Raw genomic sequence first — 22,568 nt, forward strand, 5'->3', positions numbered from 1 at the left:
ACTCTTTCCACAGGACGTCCAGCTGAAAGTCAAGGCCTACTTGCTCGGGACAGATATGTCAAACTTCAAATACGATGACTTCATCCTGGTGCTGGATATTATCAGCAGGTACACTCATTAATGCTAATTGCTGCTTGGTTTTATGGAACAAATTGCCCTAAGGCCCTCAGACGGGCATCAATGAGGTCATTTACTGCTTGGCACAAAAGAGTAATAGTATGCCCCTCATGTCGGTCAATTAACAGGCGATTGGATCTTAACTGAGAGCAGTGGTTCTTTTGCAACCAGTTTTTTTCCGGGTCAGCGTTTGGATGTCGTTGGACTGTTTTCACAGGGGATTGTTCAATTAAGAATCCAGAGCTGAAGTTCATTTGCTCGGGGCACATATGTGGTACGATTTGTTCGTGGGGTTAATTAAAATCTCACGCTTTGCTGATATAAGAACATAAGAACATAAGAAAGGTTACAAACGAGAGGAGGCCATTCGCCCCATCGTGCTCGTTTGGTGTCCATTAATAACTAAGTGATTCAAGGATCCTATCCAGTCTATTTTTAAATGTTCCCAAATTATCGCTTCAACCACATCGCTGGGGAGTTTGTTCAGATTGAAGCCCAATTTCCATTTGTGTCCCCGGGTGCGTGTGTCCCTGCTGATCTGGAAAAGCTCCTCTGGTTTGATGTGGTCGATGCCTTTCATGATTTTGAAGACTTGGATCAAGTCCCCACGTAGTCTCCTCTGTTCCAGGGTGAAAAGGTTCAGGTCCCTCAGTCTCTCAGTAGGACATTCCCTTCAGACCCGTTTGTGACCTAAATATATGTATAAAATATGCCTACGGCTTTTTAGAAATTTTCATGAAGTTGCCTTGGACAAGTATCCAATCAGAGAGCAAGAAGGAGTCGCATGACAACATCTATGACATCACTGGGAACCTTGAACAGCAGATCGGCTAATCATTGGGCATTAGTTGACAAATTGGGCACTTATTAAAATAAGTGTAACAGACTAGTGGTTGTGCCACACAATAATTTAATGAATTGATATTACAGTATAACAATGCTGTAACATTAGTGGTAAGAAAATAAAAATAAAATTGGAATGTACATTTAGAAAGAAATCACCCAATTATTATAATCAGCTAAGTGATCCAAGGATCCTATCCAGTCTATTTTTGAATGTTGAATGTTCAGATTGACGCCTCTCTGTGTGAAGAAGTGTCTCCTGTTTTCTGTCTTGAATGCCTTGAAGCCCAATTTCCATTTGTGTCCCCGGGCGCGTGTGTCCCTGCTGATCTGGAAAAGCTCCTCTGGTTTGATGTGGTCGATGCCTTTCATGATTTTGAAGACTTGGATCAAGTCCCCCGTAGTCTCCTCTGTTCCAGGGTGAAAAGGTTCAGTTCCTCAGTCTCTCGGTAGGACATTCCCTTCAGACCCGTTTGTGACCTAAATATATGTATAAAATATGCCTACGGCTTTTTAGATGCATAAACGCGAATCAAGTTCAAGTCGTAATCTCTACCTCACCTACAGTCTAGTCTTTCTTGTTTAAAAAAAACAAAAACAAAAAACACGCATTGTATAGCATTACAAGTGTCTTCTTACAACTGTAGTCAGATTGAGTGGACACAGAGTGATTATCCCACAAATATCTCTTTCTAAACTCCAAGCTTCACCACGTAGTCTTGCTCCTAAATGCCTTTCATATAGCTTGCGATTGCATCATGCGATTTCATGCATTCGGATTTCATGAAATCCAACAAAATCGAATGCATTCGGATTGGGATTTCATAGTGTATCGTGGCCTTAACTAGTGCATTGTACAGTCTGAACATTACTGCCCTTGTTTTAAATTCTACACTTTTGACAATATACCCTAACAATTTGTTTGCCTTTTTTTATTGCTTCCCCACATTGTTTGGATGGAGAAAGTGAGGAGTCCACATAGACTCCTAGGTCTTTCTCATGCGTTACTTCATCTAGTTCTGTTCCTCCCATAGTGTAATTATAGTGGACATTTTTGTTACCTGCATGTAATACCTTGCACTTGTCCACACTGAATTTCATCTGCCAGGTGTCGGCCCACAACTGAATATTATCCAAGTCAACTTTGAATAACCTGTGCTGCCGAGATTGTATCTGTTGAGCCACCTATTTTAGTATCATCGGCAAATTTGACAAGTTTGCAAACTATCCCAGAGTCCAGATCATTAATATAGATTAGAAAAAGCAAAGGCCCTAGTACTGATCCCTGTGGAACTCCACTAACAACCTCACTCCAGTTAGAAGCAACTCCTCTAATCGACACCCTCTGTCTCCTATACATCAACCAGTTCATAATCCATCTACTTACATTACCCTGAATGCCTACAGCTTCCAATTTGAGGATCAGGCCTGTAAAACTCTTTGAAAATCTAAGTATATCATATCATATGCTTTCACATGATTTACAGCTGCAGTTGCATGTTAAAAAAACTCTAATAAATTAGTAAGACATGATCTGCCTCGTCTAAACCCATGTTGACTATCTCCAAGAATATGGTTTTCATTAAGATGCTCCTCTATTTTCTGTCTAATCATTTTTTCCAACATTTTACAGGTGATGTTGGTGAGACTGATTGGTCTGTAATTTCCTGGCTCAGTTTTGTCCAGTCAGTTGGCACATCCCCTGTTCTAAGTGTCATTTGGAATATTTGAGTTAGCGGCCTATAAATAATCTCCCTCATTTCTTTAAGTACTGTTGGAAATATACCATCTGGCCCAGGTGATTTGTTTGATTTTAATTCTGCTAGTCCCTTTAGTACCTCCTCCTCATTTATCCTGATCTCTCTTAGGGTTTGACTGGACTGATTGTTAACGTGTGGCATGTTATCCGTTTATTCTTTTGTAAAAACCTCTGTGAAATACTCATTTAGACCATTTGCCACATCTTGTTCGTTTTCCAAGATACTTTCCTTTTTGCCCTTTATCTGTTTCACTTCCTCCGTTATTGACCTCTTGCTGTTATAGTATTGAAAAAAGCTGTTTGCATTAGTTTTAGCTCCAAGAGCTGTTTCTTTCTATTTCCCTCTTTGCTTTCCTGATCCCTTTCTTAAGATCTCTTTGCAGTTCATCATATTCTTTGTATTTTGTTTAGTCTCTATCCCTTTTGTATGCGCTATACAACCTTTTCTCTCGTTTTTTTTTTTGCATACTTCTATTAAACCATTTTGGCAAATGTTTTTTGGTCCTAAATTTGCTAAGTTTTGGTACAAATTTCTCCCTGAGCCTCAAGTAGTATATTCTTAAAATACAACCATCTATTTTCAACTGAATCTGTATCCAGTGTGCTCCAGTCTAACTCTTCTAAATGCCGTCTCATACCTTCAAGGTTTGCTTTTCTAAAATTGTAGATCATTGTTTTAGACTTGGTCCTTGTTTTTTGAAAGAATACCTCAAAGCTAACCATATTGTGATCACAGTTTAAAAGATTCTCAATTACTCTGCACATACGCTCTCCCAATGCATTAGCCCCCTTCTGTTTAGATGTAGACCGTCCAGTTTGTACAGGTCCCAACTATCCCAGAAGAAAGACCAATGCTCTATAAGTCTAAAACCCTCTTGGCTACACCAAGATTTCAACCACGTGTTAAACTTTCTAATCTTTGCCTGTCTCCCTGGTCTGGCACGTGGTACCGAAAGTATTTTGGAGAAAACTACTGTGGAGGTTCTGCTCTTTAGTTTCTGTCTTAACTCTTTAAATTTGTCCTACCTTTTCCTATGTCATTGGTTCCAATGTGGATCATGACCAGTGGATTCCCCCCCGGCTTTGGCCAGTAGCCCGTCTACTAGTTTAGGGAGATCTGCAACCTGAGCACCAGGCAGGCAAGATACCATGCGGTTCTCCTTATCACTAGAACACACTGTGTGATCTACACCTCTAAGGATTGAGTCTCCTACTATAACTACCTCCTGTTCTGGGTGGGTGGGGGAGTGGGCACCATGGTGCTCTGGTGCTCAACTGCCCTCCCATCACTCTCTGAGCTGTCACTGTCCAACTCGGTGTCCAGCAGTTGGAACCTGTTGGGCATTTCTAGCTCTTGGAGTGTTTCTAGGGGCTGTGCACGCCCTTTTCTGCGGTTACGACCTACTGTAACCCAGCAGTTCTGTACATTTTCCTGCTCTAAGGTCTCAACTGTCCTGGGTTTTGGCGTGCACACCATCTCTCTCATGGGCTGATTGACCAATTCTTCTATATCCCTAATACAGTGCAGATCAACTGAGCCTCAATATCACAGACCTTGATCTCTAGGCTTTCAACATGCCGACAACATTCACAAATTAAACCTTCATGGATGAGTTCATCCAGGAAGGCAATCATTCTGTAAACCTGACACTGTAGTGGACACATGCTTCTAGATTTTACACGTTTTTTTTTTTTTGGGGGGGGGTGGCTCTTGGTTTCTGTCCCCTGGTCAACTGCTTGATTTTTTTTTTTTTGTCACTGAGAAACAGCGCAGCTCTTTCTCAACAGCAGCTTTAAGAACCCTTTTGTCTACCTGCCCCCAATTCACACCTAACTGGCTCCAACTGGATCCACCTGGCACAACTCAATAAAATCCTGCTAGTCCTAGACTAAATCACCTTTCCTTCAACCTATTTACTTTCATCAACTCAGCAGCTGAACTGAATTTACTTAAATTAAGGCAAACTACAGACAAGATTAACTTCAATTAAGGCAGTTTAAACAAAATCAGGAATGCCAAGACTGTCTGAAACTAGGAACACAACAAGATGGCTGCCTCTCACCTGTCCTGTGTCTGTCTTGTAATCCTTGATGTTGTGTTTCTGTCTCCCCCGGCAACAGGCTCATGCAGGTGGGGGAGGAGTTCTGTGGCAGCAAGTCGGAGGTGCTGCAGGAGTCCATCAAGAGGCAGAGCGTCAACTACTTCAAGAATTACCACAGGTGAGCGAGGTTCGAGTGGCTTGTGCGAATCCCCTTCTCTCGCTCTCCAGACCGTTATTCTCCCAGAACGCACTTGGCTCTTCTGTTTTGACAACTCTCTGTGTGAAGAAGTGTCTCCTGTTTTCTGTCTTGAATGCCTTGAAGCCCAATTTCCATTTGTGTCCCCGGGTGCGTGTGTCCCTGCTGATCTGGAAAAGCTCCTCTGGATTGATGTGGTCGATGCCTTTCATGATTTTGAAGACTTGGATCAAGTCCCCACGTAGTCTCCTCTGTTCCAGGGTGAAAAGGTTCAGTTCCTCAGTCTCTCAGTAGGACGTTCCCTTCAGACCTGGAATAAGTCTGGTTGCTCTCCTCTGAACTGCCTCTAGAGCAGCGATATCTTTCTTGAAGTGTGGAGCCCAGAACTGTCCACAGTATCCAGATGAGCTCTAACTAGTGCATTGTACAGTATGAACATCACTGCCCTTGTTCTCCATTCTACACTTTTGACAATATACCCTAACATCCTGTTTGTCTTTCTTATTGCTTCCCCACATTGCACAGTCACTATTACAGTACAAAGGTTAAGGGTGCAAACACATTCTTCGTGTCTCAGTACAGAAGCCAGTACACGGCAGATGTATATTTGTGCTTATTGTATTATCTGTGCATTCACCGTACCTGGACTCCAGGTTGGCGTTGAAGCTCAGCAGGAATGTGGCTCAGAGGAGTCATCTGTATCGACAGTAATGAGGCAGCGTTGCCAGATAGTTCAGTGCGGCTTGTTATGATACAGGCCAATGCAGCTGCCAGGTCAATGTAGCCAGTTGCAGTGCAGACTGTGTGTTGTGTAAAACTGGAGTTTGTGTTACATGTATAATACATTTAATTAACCTACATTTAAACAAGAAAGCAAGTCCATCTGGCCCAGGTACTGCACCTCCTCCAGCAGCACTCCTGCCTCACAATGGGGCTGGGATGGCTGGACAGATGGCGCCTCTTGTCTGCTGTTAACTTGGCCGCCAGTCCAAGACCGGTCCTGAATTACATTTGAATAATAATCATAAAACATTCTTATCTTCAGACTTGAACATTAATGTGTGTGTTTATTTATTTACCCGACTGCCCTCTTGGCTGGGCGGCCCCATTCTGCGGCCGGGCTCTTTAAATAATTAAGATTGGAGAAAGAAAGAAATACAGGGATAAACGATGTCACCACAAGGTGCTGTGTCCTGTTTATTCCAGCTCAAGGGCTTTGCTGGGGAGGCAGTTGGTGCTTCATCCTCCTTCAGTCACAGTGGCTATCCGCAAAGTTAGTGGTTGGTAAATGTAGGTTAATGTTGTCCCCTCACTCGGCACACAAACGTGTAGAGAGTTTAGTGAACCACAAATCTGCCCCCCTGGACACTGGTGCATATTAAACCTTTAGTATGGATTTAGGTTCATAATTCTGCCGATGCTGAAGCTGCCCACTGATACATAAACAAATACATCAATACAATAACATGCAGAACTCAAAATAATTCACTGGACGCCAAGAATAGTGTCGATCACTATCACAGAGCTGCACTCTCGCATTCCCCTTTAAGATGCACACGCACACCTGCACAACGTGCCCCAGAGACACTGTGCATCGCAGGGCCGACACAGTGCCCCGCTGGCGTCTGTTACATCGTGTCCCAGCTGATCCTGTCTCCGCTGACAGATGTTAGAGGATGTGTTTTACTGCGTGTCGAGGCTGACACTGAGCGACAGGGAAGCAACCTTGTTTAAAATTCGTCAGACAGCAGAGAAGAGCCCAACGTTTCCAATCCGACTCGAACACAGCCTACAGACCGGCAACACCCAGACCAGCGGAGATGTTATTGTCACCCCCTTCGTAACCCCATGATGTGGAGTGAACCAGAGGACAGAGATGTGTAGTCTGTATTAGAAAAACAGATCGAATTTGAAAAGAAACTTGAATTTGTTTGTTTGTATTTGCCGATTTATACACATCAGGAATTGATCGAAAACACAAACATTCTTCTATAAATGAGTTTAGTAAAACCGTAAAAGCGTGTCCCTGCATCCCTGTGTCCCTGTGCGTATTGTTCTCTCCTGTGAGCTGTCCACAGTGTAGACTAGGCTTTTCACTAACAGACATTTAACTCATTTCCTGGCCAGAGATGTGGAAACGTTCTTGACCAAAGACGGTCCTACTTTGTCCTGCATGTTCAAATTAATTGTTCAGTTGGCAGTTATCAGGTGACGTCCCAAAACCAGTCCCCTGTCCGCATGTCGGACACTGCATTCCTGCTTCAGCATGTTTGTTCTGTCTTCATATTATTGCAAACCTGCTGCTTTCTTTCCTTTCTTTTCTTTTCTTTTCGGTGATAATGAGGTATCAGCCGAGACACAAACGCACGGATGTCATGCGCCAAACGTGTTAAGAAGAACAGAAGGATGTAAATGAGTGTATTCATGAGATTGCTGTTCCTCACAAACTTTTTTACTCTGCCTGGGAGATAATTCCAGCTGATTTTAAATTGCACTCATGAACGCACACAGTTTGAGATCTCTCTGGTCTAGAGGCGGTAAAACTGCCGCTCTGTCATTGGGGTGAAGGCTTTAGAGGGTACAAGTCTTGGGCTCACTGGTGCTTCAGGTCGTAGCCAATACTGAGTCCAATCAGGGCAGCAGTGTGGAGTGGGGGTCAGAGGTCAGGGGTCAGGGCTTGAAATGGAGGGTTGTGGGTTCAGTACCAGCTAAGGGGGCTCTGCTGCTGGACCCTTGAGCAATGCAGAATGCTCCAGTACAAACCCAGCTGGAATAATGGGGTATTGTATGTAAGAATAAAGTGATATATTGTTATACTTGTGATAAAAATATAATAATAATAATCTTCATCATGTACCTTCTCCCCTGCAGGACTCGCCTCGAGGAGCTCCGCATGTTTTTGGAGAACGAGAGCTGGGAGTTGTGTCCCGTGAAGTCCAACTTCAGCATCGCGCAGCTCCATGTGAGTCACAATCAGAGCAGCACCACACGTTCCGATCGGGACCCGTGGCCCACGAGTAGGGGTCTGTCCCTGTAATCCAACAATTGGCATTCACCCACTGAGAATGAATGAGCGTGACATTTGTGTGTGTGTGATCTTGCGTGCGTGTGCGTGCGTGTGTGCGTGTTACTGCATTCCAGTAGGAAGTGCTTCAGTACGGAGGGATTTCTGTTCACATCATCAGTGCAGTGACGATAATCTGGGAGTCGAGTGCAATCCAGGCGAATAATCCCTGAGCTGTAATAACGCTACCTGTATCAAAGCTTTATTATTAATATATTCCCATCAAATATCATTGAATAGAAAACAAACAAACACAGCTGGAAGATAGATAATAAATCCATGATATGGACAGTTGTTTTGGGTCTGTTTTTTAGAGAAGTAACACATTGGTTTTCCGGAAGGTGGAGTTTCTTTCGCATTACTTTCAGCACTCGCAGATTCCCGTGTTTGTCCTTGGGAATTGAGAAAATCATTTGTGTTCTGCGTGGGTAGAAGCCCTGAAAGTTGTGTATTAATTCAGAGGCCTGTTGGTCCCAGTGCTCTCCCACTAATGCAGCTCTATAATACATTACAGCTGTAATCTGGAAAAGTTTGTTTGCTTGTTTTTGCTGGTTTTTATCTCAATACTTGTACCTTTTTCTAGCACACCCAAGCAGAACCAAAGCCCTTTGATCTCACTGTATCATTAAGTCTTATATATAGTGCTCCAACAGCAAGGCTTTGATTACACTCAGCCTTATCAGCGAGTCTGAGTCGTGGACTTGGCTTCGGCTGGATACGTTCCCGTGACACAGATGGCGAGATGTGCAATCAGTTTGCTGTTTTTCAGGAATAGGGTTAAAGAAATGCTTTGCTTGGGAGCCTCCCCTTTTCAAGTCCTGTTAGTTCAGTGTGTTTTTTTGCAGCTGATTTTATGTTTTCTTTAAAGCTTGTGGCTGTTTGATCAGAAAACGACTAACATGCTGCACTGCCGAGACACCAGTCATCACAACCACCAGACCACCTAGTGTGCTCTGAGGGAATTTTAAAACATAATACGCCACAATATGAGAGATTTCAATTTTTAAGGAACAATTCCACACATTTCTAGAATGTTTTTTCACTTGTTGTGAGTTGTGTGAAGTTGTGAGGCATCAAGTGCAGATACAGGAAAACAAAAACTAAACAGAAACAGTTTTAATGCTTTTTTTCATTACAAGCTATAAGACAACCAAAGGTGAACATTTTGAAAGGGCTTTTAGACTTTCTCTTGGCTGTGTGTGTGTATAAATTATTTGTATTTTATATTTACTTTCGTGTCATCAGCCTATATTGATCCTCTTGTAGAAGAAAGCTTTCCAAAATGTATATATTTATTTCTTGCTTATCAACGGTACAATGCAATCACCCTGAAAAACATATATATGTGTGTCTTTGTGTGTTGAACAATGAGTGGAGTGTGAAGGGCCTCTGTGTGGCTTGTTGCTTTCCAGGAGTTCAAATTCATGGGCCAGTCAAGGTCAGCGTCGGTGTCGCCCAGTAAACAGGCCAGTGCGTCCGGCGGTGCCGAGCCGACCCTATTCGCCCAGTTCCATGACGGAGGAAACCCGTTCGAGATGCAGATCGACAACAAAGAGGAGGAGACGGAGGACGTTCTCGCTTCGAACGGGGTAAGAGACGGCTGTGTTTTACGTAAGAAACATAAGAGAGTGTCCAATCGAGAGGAGGCCATTCGCCCCATCGTGCTTGTTTGGAGTCCATTAATAACTAAGTGATCCAAGGATCCTATCCAGTCTGTTTATAAATGTTCCCAAATTATCCTTCAGCCACATCGCTGGGGAGTTTGTTCAGATTGTGACGCCTCTCTGTGTGAAGAAGTGTCTCCTGTTTTCTGTCTTGAATGCCTTGAAGCCCAATTTCCATTTGTGTCCGAGGGTGCGTGTGTCCCTGCTGATCTGGTCGATGCCTTTCATGATTTTGAAGACTTGAATGAAGTCCCCACGTAGTCTCCTCTGTTCCAGGGTGAAAAGGTTCAGTTCCTCAGTCTCTCAGTAGGACGTTCCCTTCAGACCTGGAATAAGTCTGGTTGCTCTCCTCTGAACTGCCTCTAGAGCAGCGATATCTTTCTTGAAGTGTGGAGCCCAGGACTGTCCACAGTATCCAGATGAGCTCTAACTAGTGCATTGAACAGTCTGAACATTACTGCCCTTGTTCTCAATGCTACACTTTTGACAATATACCCTAACATCCTGTTTGCCATGTTTTATTCTTCTCGTAAATAATATTAAAGTGCTCAAAGGCCACTGTTGTGCTTAAGTATTTAAATCAGATTAAGCAATTCAGAAAGAAATAAAACATGAAGTTTGCTGTTATGTTTTGTTTTTACTTGCAGTTGTATGTTGACCAAAGTGTCTGTGATTTTCACACAGATGCTTGTTCTGCTTTGTGTTGTTTTTCTGTTTGGATTTAAACCAAATCGATGAGATTTGCTATTGTGTTTTGCTGCAGAAACATTCCCATCCTTACGCTGGTATCCTTTAAGAAGTGTGGTTTGAAAAATCCTTTAATGAAGATGCCTTTTCTGTGCATTGAGTTTCAAATCACAACTTGGATTTCATGTTCGATCGTATCTTCTTTGAACTCCCAAACTTTTTTATGATGCAGCCAAAAATGGAACAAAACAAAAACATCCGTCTTGGGCAGCCATTCGGCCGACGCGGTTTCTGTTGAAGTATTGAAGGAAGCGATCCTTCTTTGTAGAGGCCAAGATTAAGTCACAAATCTGATACTGAGTCAGAGATAGTTATGTGCCACAGTGGTGAGCTTCCTCTGGATTAGTTCAACTTGTCAGGTCAGCCAGTCGGACAGACGTCACAGTCGACCTGTGCTTTATTGTGCTGCCATGTTTCCCCAGTATGAGTCCGACGAACTGGAGAAGAGCGCGTACCAGGACTACGACAGCGACAGTGACGTCCCGGAGGAGCTCAAGAGGGATTATGTGGATGAGCAGACGGGAGACATTCCTGTGAAAAGGTATAGGTGTTTGTGTGTTCCTGTGTATGCTTTTATGTTTCTCTTTGAATTCCTGGGACCAAAAATAGACTTTGGGGTCTGTGTTTCCACCTCCAATACTTACCTCAAAGCCTTTGATCCTTCAGTTGCAGACTGAGCGTCATTTGAATGACTCCCTCAAGAACAGAGTTTTCAATGGCCCCTTTACTGGCCCGTGAGAGAGCCGCCACTCTGAGCCCTTTCCTCAGGGGGTTGACAGGTGCGTCTGCCAGCGGACACTTTGTCCTCCAGGACATTGCAGCACAAGGAGATTGCCGACAGATCTGTCCAAAAATGAATGAGTCCCTGTCCAATCCTGAACACAAAGCAGCCGGTCTGGCCCGGATAGGGGCTGAGATCTTCACCTCTAGTGCAATGCGTTTGACTTCAGTGGACGATGATGCAACTGGGTCATGCATTTTAACACCCCCAGTGCTCGGACGCTGAATTTGGCACGAAGTTTCGAGAGAGAGCGGTTGAGTGCAGAACAGTTGAAGAGGGAACTGGCAGGACTGCAGGAAGGCGGTATAAACAGAGACAGCTGTACCCTAAGCTGCCCACAGCCGCACACTTATTGATCTCCTGTATCATCGTATTGATGCTCAGTTTATGAAAGGCTATGCTTTCCAGAGAGAAAATAAGAAACGTAATTTCATTAGGGTGGATGAAGCTGCTATAAAGCCAAGGAAAATTGATCAATCGATTCAGCAACTGATTAAAAAATAAAACAAAAATCCTTGTCTCAAAGGAAACTTTTTTTGCCTCCATAGAGAGATGCAGGTTAATTAGTCTCTGGGCACAGTGCTTCCCAGTCGCTGCTCGATATTGATTGATTTATTGATTGATTGATTGATTTATTTATTAATGTGTGTGTTATTTTTATAGTCTTTCGTAGGAGCTGACAGCCCTGAGTGAATTAACTGCTACATGGTGCTGGTGAAGGTTGATTTGAACCTGGCTGACAGAGAGGCGCTCGTTTCGTGTTTCTGACAGCCGAGTTCTCAGACATCCTGGGGCTGCCTCAGCGCCGTTCCTTGGCCTGCTGTAATTATGTTTCTGCTTTTGTAATTAGCGCGTCTCGAGATACCCTAAAGAGCAGGAAGAGGTCGGACTACAGCCTTAATAAGGTGAACGCTCCCATCCTGACGAACACTACCTTGAATGTAATCAGGCTTGTTGGTGAGTAACTCGCTGCTGACGTCGGAGGGAAAGGTCATGAGAGTGACCACACCGGGGACGCTCGCTCTCCGCCCTTCAATTAGCGCTGTAATTGCATCTCTTTAAGTGAAAATCCATGCTCATGGCACACCCTGTACATTTCTTCTCGATTTCTCTGGTCATTAATGAGGTTAAACCTATGTGACGGAAAACTTCCAGGCCTCATTTAAATATTCATGCTTTACTTATAGGTTTAAACGGGATTGCTGTATTAATAATGAAATCGAAAAACAAGAAAGGTTTGAGTCTCATCCTAGAGGAATGACGAACATTACCCTGCTGTAAAATGCGTTTCTCTCATTCCCGAATGGACACGGAGTGCGTCCGCTTTAATCCCCGATACGGGCCGAGCGTCTCCATCTCTCCGAGCCGCAGTCTTGCTTCAGGAAACGCGTCTTTCCAAAGACAAGGACATGTGCAGTGAGGTGAAATATATGAGTTAGCCTTTGCTGGTCATTAACCGTAGCTCAGTCGTCCTTCTCCAGCACAATACACTAAGTGTCTGACTAATGCAGTCATGAGCGGCTGCTGATTCGGCCTCACATTCGGGTCACGGCCATCGGGAGAAGATTGTTCCAGCTGCCGTGATATTGGAGACGAGTCCTTTACCACAGTTGACGTCCTGTTACGCGTCTCGCTATACGCTACTCATTAACACACTGTGTGACAAAGACGCAATGTTTCCTGTCAGCACCGATTCACAATCCATTCGAGAGACAAGCGTGTAGAACATGCAACACATGGAAACTGTGTGACAACTGAGAAAATGCCCTGCCTTTTCAATAGGATAAGGGGTTGCAAATATATTTTATATAGATCTGTGTGTGTGTGTGTCTGTGTGTGTATATATATATATATATATGTCCACCATTTGTCCAGACAGGGCAGGCACTCCGAGAATGCATCTGTCCCCAATATTCTTATACTGGGCAACAACTCCCCTTTGCAAGGCCATGCCACCAGTGGGGGGGGGTGTTACTATATATATATATATATATATATATATATATATATATATATATATATATATATATATATATATATATATATATATATATATATAAAATACTGGGAAATAGGGACTATATGGCAATGTCACATTTTCCTTCACTAAACACCTTGGAGCTGTTAGCATTGGTACCAGACCTAGTTCTCCCCTCAGACGCGTCCTTCCATCCCCAGACGTGTGATGAATGTGCCGACTCATCGGGAACACTCTGCGGTGATGTGGGCTCTTGTGTTTTCCTGAAGCTCAGAGTTTTTTTTCCCCATGAAAGTACATCTTATCAGCTGAGCTCCAGCGGTCCAGTCACATGTTTGGTGTGGATATGGAGAGCAGCTGGAGTGATATTGGACTCTGGTGCCTGGGGGGACTGCTGTGGCTCTGGGAAGCTTCCAGTTATCAGAACATGCACCTCCAATGAAGTGTCCTTTCTGGAGAACTTCCCATGTTGTGTAATAATATTGTCAAATCAGAAATGTGTGAGCCATCCCTTAAGGCAGGGTGACACATTGGCTTTTGAACATAATATTAACCGTAAATAGTCAACAATCGGAAAAACACGTTTTTTTTAATCGTCTTCTCAATGGAGAGCATCCGTAATCTGTCCTTAATATGCAGCACAGTGTGTCACCGGTCGTGTCTCGGGTCCTGTCCCTGGCGGCCCATGTGAACTGAGTTTCTTTCATAACAATGTAGCCAATCGCCTCTGCAAACCATTAACTACAATTAAAGAGTTCCTCATTTAGACACATAACGGTGCTTAAACAATAACCCCACAGTGCTGTGTCTCCAGCACTGTCGTCTTGCACAAAGTGTTGTGGGTCTGCTGTGTCACCCCGGGCTCAGTACAGAACCGGTGTCTGCGGCACGTCGTAGTCTGCAATTGGATTATTTTTCTTCCTTTCGCAGGATTCGATTTAATTTTTACCGTCTCTCTTCGCAGCGAATATCACGGACGGGGCTGATTTAATTACGGTGTCGCTTGCAGACAAACAAAAAAACACTGACTCGGCAGAAGAATCCCCAAAGACCGGTCTCCCTCTGCACGCTCTTATTAAGATGTACTCCGGCTCATTTTAGTTCCCATCGTTCTTCCTGCCACGGACGCATAAAACGTTCGGCACGATTTGATTACGGACGACAGGATGCCCATGAATATCTTCAGATCGTTTGTAAAGGAAATCTCACAAACTCTGTTAAAGCATTCAGTATATTTATATATTAAAATGAAGATATATTTTCCTGTACAGCACACTTTCTGAGGACCGTTATAGTAACATTAAGCCTAAAGGCTTCACACACATGCCAGCCCTATGTCTCTCAATCTGTGTCTGTATTTCTTCTACATGCTTTAGTCTCCCAGTATAATCAGCCTTGTAAATGTCAGCCGTCACACAGGTACGAACCCGTTTCAATGTCTCTGCAGGGAAGTACATGCAGATGATGAATATTTTGAAGCCCATCGCCTTTGACGTCATCCACTGCATGTCCCAGTTATTCGACTACTATCTGTATGCCGTCTACACCTTTTTCGGCCGCAACGACATGGTAAGTAAGGTCTCGGAAAACGGGCCTCGTAAACATATGCTTGGAGGACACGTTTTACTAGCAACGACAAGCTTAATTTGTCTAAATTCTCTGTCTCTCTCTCTCTCTCTTTACATATATATCTGTAATGTGATGCATACTTTTCCTTCAGTTAGCTTTCCAGGATACAGAGGATAACTGTTAGTATTTAAGTGTCACGATTATGGCCGAGGTTTTTATAAATGTGGCCTTTCTGTGCATTTGCATAGACCTTCAGTATTTTTTTTGCATTATAGAAGATAAGGTAATATTTCCATCATTGACTGCTGTCACTTGTTTACCCTGCATGGAAAGCGCAAAATAGTATGGTTGTAAATGAATCTGGTCTATCAAAACTTATAAATGGAATTCGATGCTTACAATAAATAATGCAGTCACCCTCAGTCACATTGAGCATGGATATTAATGGTAAATGAGCAGTTATTATGTACTGAGTCCACTGCGTGAAAACAGAAATACTAAGCAACAAATGAACAAGTTACGCCTGAAGTTAATTTCACGCTGATCTGTGGGTGAAAGACTGCAGGAAGGAAATTAACCAGAGACATGTGGTCAAAATTCACCAACTGTGCGCTTTATTCATAACTGGGGGGTGTAATAATGAGAGAAATGCAAAGATGATGATGAAATTGGTGCAGATCATCAGTTCTTTTTCGCTTTTATATGCCATGCCCCCCTGTAATGGGTTTCCACGCTGTTGAGGTCCCCTGTCGTCCCTCCAGCATGTGCCGAAGCAGTGTCGTATTAAAGGTCTCTGCAACTGTCGGCAGAAACTCTCTTTTTCATGTTTGGATCCCAACCAAGGTGTCAGAGATGAAAATACAGTGACTCACAGGATCAGTGTTGTGTTTTTGTCTGGTTGGAGTCATTTACCTCAATGTAAGGTATAGAGTTTCAACAGAGGGCTAATCTATGCTGTATGTATTGTGATTTGAGAGAGAGATATCCGTGTTTGTATGTTCCTTAAATGCATTTAACATTTGAAAACACCTTTTCCGCAGCGATCAGACAAACTGACATGGCTGCTGAAATGTTCCACAGGTGTGATATTTCCTTTCATCCGTGTTTGATCAGCTCTCCCGATATTCATTATTTTGCTGTGTAAATAATGAAATCAAATACAGAAACATCCACTCTTGAGCCGTCAGACGCACAATAAGTAAACACAGCGGCAGTTGTGTCAACCTTGTGAGACGTGGGCTGCAGGTGGGGAAGTGTGTCTGTGAGAGATTACGATATTGTCTCTGTGTCAGCCTTTACAAAAGAGAGAATCAAGTTTAAATTTGTGTTGATTACTGTCGGAGGTGTTAGACTAATTGCCTGCCAGAACCCATGGGGTGGCTTTTTGTGACGAGTCTCTCTAAACGCCGTTCTCAGGGGTGACAGGAAACCACAGCTGTACAACTGAGACCTGTCCATGGCGATCTGTAATCTTGCAAATAAAGTATATCTAAAGTATATTATTTTCTTTTGTTCCCATTAAAAACACCCTGCTTGTGAAATAACAAATTATCTCAGGCTACTATTACCTGTACATGTACCTATTCATACAGTATTGCTGTTTTTATAGGCCTGTATAGTGCTTTGGACCACAACAGGTTGTTGTTGTTGTTATTATCAGAACTAATTCAGCGTCTGTTTGACAGGACCTTCAGTGTCATTGAAGAGAGTCGAGCAGTTTACATTTCTAATGTCCGGGCGAGTCGCCAGATACGTTACAGGAAGTGTCTCCGCCGTTTCATGACATCTGTGATGAAATCTTCTTCCTTCCACAGTATGAATCCTCTGGCCTCGGTCTGATCAGCAGCCGCTTGCGGACCACGCTCAACCGGATACAGGAGAGTCTCATCGACCTGGTAAGGATGGTTTTGTTTTCTTATTTCACTTAACGCTCACTCATATCTTTGCTCTTTCTGGAAACATCACCCGGAATACGTGCAATCTGTGGATCTGAAGCAGCACTGGTCAATACTCATTTATTTTAATTTCACCACCACACAGTGTAGTTATTCCCCCTCTGCGTGAGAAGGATCAATTTTTAATGGTGTTGTGTGAGTGATTATAGTAATAATGTGACACTCAAAATAACTCATCTGTCCTCTTCAATGCCCCCGTCAGGCAGTGATTCAATGGGCTGCTGATTCTGGTGTCAGTGAGTGCTTCATTAATACGCTCCATGACGGGACTCTCTCCACGCCGCCCGACCCTTAAATAAGGATACGTCTTCAACTCGGGCCTGAATTGTTCACCCTGATGATTTGCAAACCCATGATGAGTAATTTTAGATTGCAGGAGAAAATCCAGTCTTATCTTTGATGAGAGAAAAAGGCTGTGCTTTTCATTTGATGCTTTTTGTTCCTGTTTGGTTTTATACTGAGATCTTTTGGCGCAGGTTAGGGTTTTCTGAACTCATGAGTCCTTCTGAGATGAAGATCATGCGATTCTTCATCACTGATGCAGCTCGTCATGTGTTTTATAATTTAAAATGTTAGGCCGTAAGTGTAAATGAATTAACCGCAACATATTCAGCAAGACGACCACATTTCTTGTTTCGAGGCGATCCTGAACTTCCATGTTGCAAAGAGCGAGATATCTACTACTAGTTCAGACTCTTTATCTCCAGTAGTGACATTTCTAAATGAGGTTTGTCCTGGTCTGGTTAGGACGAGTTGTTTACGTACTGTCAAAATAGTTGTTCCAGCTTCCAGGGACAGCTTTCATTCAAACCCATTATTTACTTTTCCGGAGAGAGTTGGTGATCGGCCTTGTGAAAGCAGAGCCGCGCTGCACCCCCGTGTCCTGTGTACATCTGCTTCAGTGCTTTTTCCATTTCCATCGTTCGACATGAGTGGCTGCTTTGTGCAGGAAGACAACGGCCCTAAATTACCCTTGAAAGGCAGAGACGTTCCTCGAGATGCACAAGATTGTTCTTCTCTGCACTTCGCCATGTTTACAAAGCTTGAGTATCAGTTTTCGTTCTTGCTAGGGATCTCCAGATGCCCTATAATTTCCACCGGTATGTGTGTGTGTGTGTCATCAGCACTTGAATGAAACGCGTCATGCGGCTGACAGGCGAGTTGGTGAGCTGTGAAGCGTCCCCTGCGATCTGAGCAGCCCGTTTGCTTTGTGCTCGGCAGTACGATCTGAGATCAGTACAAGATTCCATTGCGGTAGAAAAATCACTGGCACCTAAAATTAAAGTACCTCAGATGACTTTTTATATAAGTCTTGTGAATCTGAATAAAGTTAATTAAAAGCTGCAGTCTGATTTCTTCCGGGAGGCTATTTTAATTCTGATAAATCATTCATTATGCAGGATATTAGGTTTTCCCTGTTTGTTAGTTTTTTTTTGATGATGGGATGAGAGGCTTGCTGAAATACTTCCTGACTATGGCTCTAGTATGGGACCAGTATGAGACCAGAAAGAGACTATTACCCTGTTTCCACTATCCATGTTTAGCTGGACCTCAGCATGGCCGTGCCAGGTCAGGGGGTTTCCACCAGGGCTCAGCTACACCTCCGCCTGTGCCCGAACTAATTTCAGGTGCACAGTTTTGCACATCGTATCGTCTGAGTCCCAGACTGGTCGGGGTCAGTACTGTGAAGTCCCTGACGCAGCGCCACTGCATTTGGAAATTGTAACTACAGTAATGGCGGCCGCTCTCAACGCCAGAGATGAGGTAGAAGCTTTTCACAAGTAGGAATGTGTGTGTTTACCTTGGGAAAGTGATTCATCTGGAGCAGTGGAACGATGGAAAAGTGACACAGGATTAATTGCTTGGAGCAGAACGACATTTAAGAGTGTTTGAAAAGATTGCGAAAATCCTGCTGGAGAAAGGACTGCATCAGACTGCATACAATGTGCCCTGATGAAATACATTACTGTTTTTGTTATAAATACGCAAATATGAAATATTCATCCTGGATTTAAATTAAATGTCTTGATCTCTTGAAAATTCTCTCAAAATTATTTAAACGGCATGGTTTTTAGTTTCCCCCTGTTTACACTATCTTAAAACTATTACAATGTTTAAAACAGAGGCTGATTTTTATGTGATCAATCAATGTTATTGATGAGTGATTCTTTTATTTTGCGACATTGATAAAACTGCAGGTATAAAACACTGAATTTGTGGAAGAACTGTTCGAGTAAGTTATGGATCCCAGAGTGTTGTAGCCGTATTTATATACACATGTATGAGTTTTGCTTAAGAAACTGGCTGTGACTGTCACACTGTATATTTCATGATATAGATATGTAGCGGCTACACGGGACAGATTTAAACCCAGCGCACTGTATTTAATAATGCAATGCAGTCAATTCTCCCACAGATAAGAAGGGAGAATATCTGGATACTTAAATTAAGCTATATTGTCCATGTTAATCAGATCATGATACAGGGAGAAGTAACACGATTATTAACGATGCGCTGGTAAACAAAATAAACTAGATGACATTTTAAGTGATGTCATGTTTTATATATTGTTTCAATGTGTTTGTACTTTTGAATATCTGGTATAACTTAAGACTGTTAGATATAGTAAAAACGTTTCAGCCCAAAGTTTGTTGCACTTTACTGTTGTAGGTATTTCAGCCTCCAGTTTAAAACACTAAATCCCAGAATGCCGAGTGTCCCTTTCGTGTCTCACAGTCACTTCCTAGGGCAGCTGTACCTCACGACAATGAATGGAAATGCTGCCAGCAAAGTTTAGGTGTACAGTTACAGCCCGGCCACGCGGAGGTGTACCTTAACGTGGCTGGTGGAAACTGGGTATATGGGTCTATTATGGGACGAGTATGAGACTATAGGACCAGTATGAGACTGTAGGACCAGTATGAGTGATCACGAGAGATGGGCAGCAGCTGGGTTTCTGATCTAATGGAAACGCCTCAATCGCAGCCCTTAGAAATCAGCTCCTGCTTAACCTAAATGAATACGTTTCCATGGCGATGGTATGTCTCAGCATGGTTTCCTTAACGCAGCCGGACGTCTGTATATGAATAAACAGAGAGAATAACTGAGGGCTGAGATTCAAAGTCCTGTTTCACTCAGTGAGGTACTTGTCAGCACTTTCTTTCTGTCTCTCACCCGCTGACAAATCTGAGAAGGATTACTTCATCCACGGCTACAATTCCTTTCTTGGCTCGTTTCCTCACAATCTCCGCTCGCCTCTTGGCCTCCACAGCTCTCGGCCACGCAGAGATGGGTCTGGGACGGGGGGTCACTCAGGAGCGGGGTGTCTTACCCCAACCGTCCAGCAGTCCAGCGTCTCCAACAGATGTCCCCGTTTGAAGGCCTTTGTGTTGTAGAAGCAACAGAGACGTTCAGTTATAGCAGTGTGCAGATGTCGGCGAGGGCACCTTCGTGTGGAGTTCAGCACACGACAGCATTGTCTTTTGTTGGTAGCACACTTTTTTAAATTTCGCATTCAAAATATTGAGCGAGAAAAGAAACTGGATTCAATTCTGTTAATTGCGTAACTGTCAGAAATATGACGGCTGGATTCCTTTGTTCCGGAATGTCTAAAGCGAGTGATAATTCTATTTGACACGCGACTAATGAGAGGAATTGGGAGCAATATGTTAGGATAAAAACAGTGTTAATGGAATATGCTTGACAGTCGGCTGCCTTTGTTAGGATGAATCTTTGCAGAAGATGTGATCGTCGCAAAGAGACCGTTTTATTCTTTAAGTGAATTGGGTTTACTCTGAAACGACATCCTTCACGGAAGTCACATGACCTTCAGCAGCAGGGAACCGAGAGAATTGCAAACATCATTGTCCTGTTTTTTTAGTTTTTTATAATTAATTATCTCTCTTTGCTGAAATTATATTGTGGTGCCAGAAAGTATGAGATAAATATACATATATCTGAGGAATGCAAATGTGCTTGTGGTTGGCATTATTGCAGTTTTCTCTTGAAGAGTTTCAGAAATAGAAACACGACGCATCTGCCACAGAAAAGTGAAATGCAAATGAAGTGTCTGGCAGTCTGTTAGCACATTGATTAGACCTCCACCCCCCACCTCCCATTACACTTCAGTGTGATTATTTTTTCAGAAAGGAACAGAAAAGTCAAAAGGTGCAGAGCTTTAATTTCCATGGGAATAGATGCCAGAGTAAGTTCATGCACACGGCTGATAAATATTTAATGCGAGTTTTAGCTGGCTGGTCCCGTGTCATTCTCGGATGGCAGGGAAGATCGTCGGCAGTGAAGGGTGGATTTCAATCACTCTTCTGTTTTTCGCATCTGGTGCTGGACGATTTTCTAGCGGTTTGAAGTGATGCCGACCGCAACGTGTGCGAGATGTGCGTCATTGAGCCCTGCATCGCGCCACGGCCTGCCTGTCTGACGGATGCGGGAGATCGAGCTGCCGTTGCAAAGCGTTTGACAGGAATTTTGCTTGTAATGTGGAGCCACTGCAATGGTTTTTCTTAGCGAAGATTGGCGATATTGGGTTCGGGACAATAAGTGATTTTGTGCATGAATAAGCGTTCACAGAAAACTGCAAATCCCTGGAAGATGTGTCCTTTTGTTGAGGACTAGCTGAGTGGCTGTGAATGTATGCATGATACGTGTGCTGCAAAAAGGCCTCCATGCTGAGAATATAAAGCAGAAACACGTCTGCGCCTGTCAGGCCTCTGAGCGGTTGGCATGCGCTCGCCTGTACTGGTGTGAGAGGCTGTACTGGTATCTGCCACGGCATCTCATCGTTCCTCTGAAGGGAGAGGGTATCTGGGTGATTGTGCTGGTGGTGCAGTAAAACTTCAATGAGATCAGTGATTATCCTGAGCCGCAGATGCCCAATTTGTTCAGTCGCCCGTGCCCTGCGAGTTCTGAGAGGACATCATTCTTCTTCTGCGGTGTTCAGAGGGTGGTCTCTGCCACGGTGTACTTATTGATGTACTTATTGACCTATTTATTTAACATCCATTATACAAGCAGGGCTCGAGACGGCCACCAAAAAATAAAATTGGCGCCAGCTTTATTTGTGACTTAACCCTTTCGAGACGGCCCTTTGAATTCGTACGATGACAAAATGGTTCATTACACAGTGACAAGTATTCAGTTAAAAAAAAAAAAAAAATACCATTGAAAACATAGGGCTTTTAAACCAATAGAAATGTGTTTTACTAAAAAGCCTCTAAACCAATAGAAAGTATCTTTTGAAAGCTATGCTGCATTTGAGTTTCCATAGTTTGTTTGTTTATTCACCTAATGAAGATTTCCGTATACCATGTCACTGAAGCACACTTTTACTGAAAAAATAAATCGCTATTTAAAATTAACAATATGTGACAAAACGAGTTATCACAGTTAAAACACCAAACACACAAACACCTGTATTTCCCTCACTGAATACTCATCATGCACTACCCCACACCCGTATATAGTAATCCTATTTACTTACTGCGCCATAGTCGGGTTTGCAGTTTTCTCTGCGGTAATAAGCAGCACAGAATAGTCCAGTACGCTGGAGGTCTGTGTTGTTTGTGGATGCTCCGCTTCATGGGTGCACACATGGAGTGGAAACCCTCTAACAAACTTTCCTCTTGCTAACAGCAAATGGCAAGAGAAGGTTTCAAACGTACGCATTTCAAATAACCGCCATTATCTGGGTAAGCGGAGCAGAGCAAATCCGGGTTCTGTTTACCAGATTGCTCTGGGTTGGATAAACGTCTTCCGTGAGAAGGGGGAAGATGCCTGGGACATTATTATGATTATACCTTGTCCTTTTGGTAGGAAACTAAAGTTAAAATGTAACAG

The 22,568-nt window shown here is 43.3% G+C and overlaps 1 protein-coding gene across 1 annotated transcript in view; it reads left to right on the plus strand.

The window, feature by feature from the left end:
• vps50 (VPS50 EARP/GARPII complex subunit) overlaps positions 1-22,568 on the plus strand; it is an 86,210-nt gene that overhangs the window by 42,098 nt on the left and 21,544 nt on the right. The window contains exons 15-22 of the mRNA XM_066715477.1: positions 14-108; positions 4,841-4,939; positions 7,829-7,919; positions 9,434-9,610; positions 10,855-10,973; positions 12,064-12,170; positions 14,639-14,760; positions 16,575-16,655. Of these exons, the coding sequence (XP_066571574.1) occupies positions 14-108; positions 4,841-4,939; positions 7,829-7,919; positions 9,434-9,610; positions 10,855-10,973; positions 12,064-12,170; positions 14,639-14,760; positions 16,575-16,655 (891 nt within the window). The remainder of the gene's footprint in view (positions 1-13; positions 109-4,840; positions 4,940-7,828; positions 7,920-9,433; positions 9,611-10,854; positions 10,974-12,063; positions 12,171-14,638; positions 14,761-16,574; positions 16,656-22,568) is intronic.

The sequence above is a fragment of the Amia ocellicauda genome, chromosome 10, assembly GCF_036373705.1.
Source record: "Amia ocellicauda isolate fAmiCal2 chromosome 10, fAmiCal2.hap1, whole genome shotgun sequence".
NCBI lineage: Eukaryota > Metazoa > Chordata > Actinopteri > Amiiformes > Amiidae > Amia > Amia ocellicauda.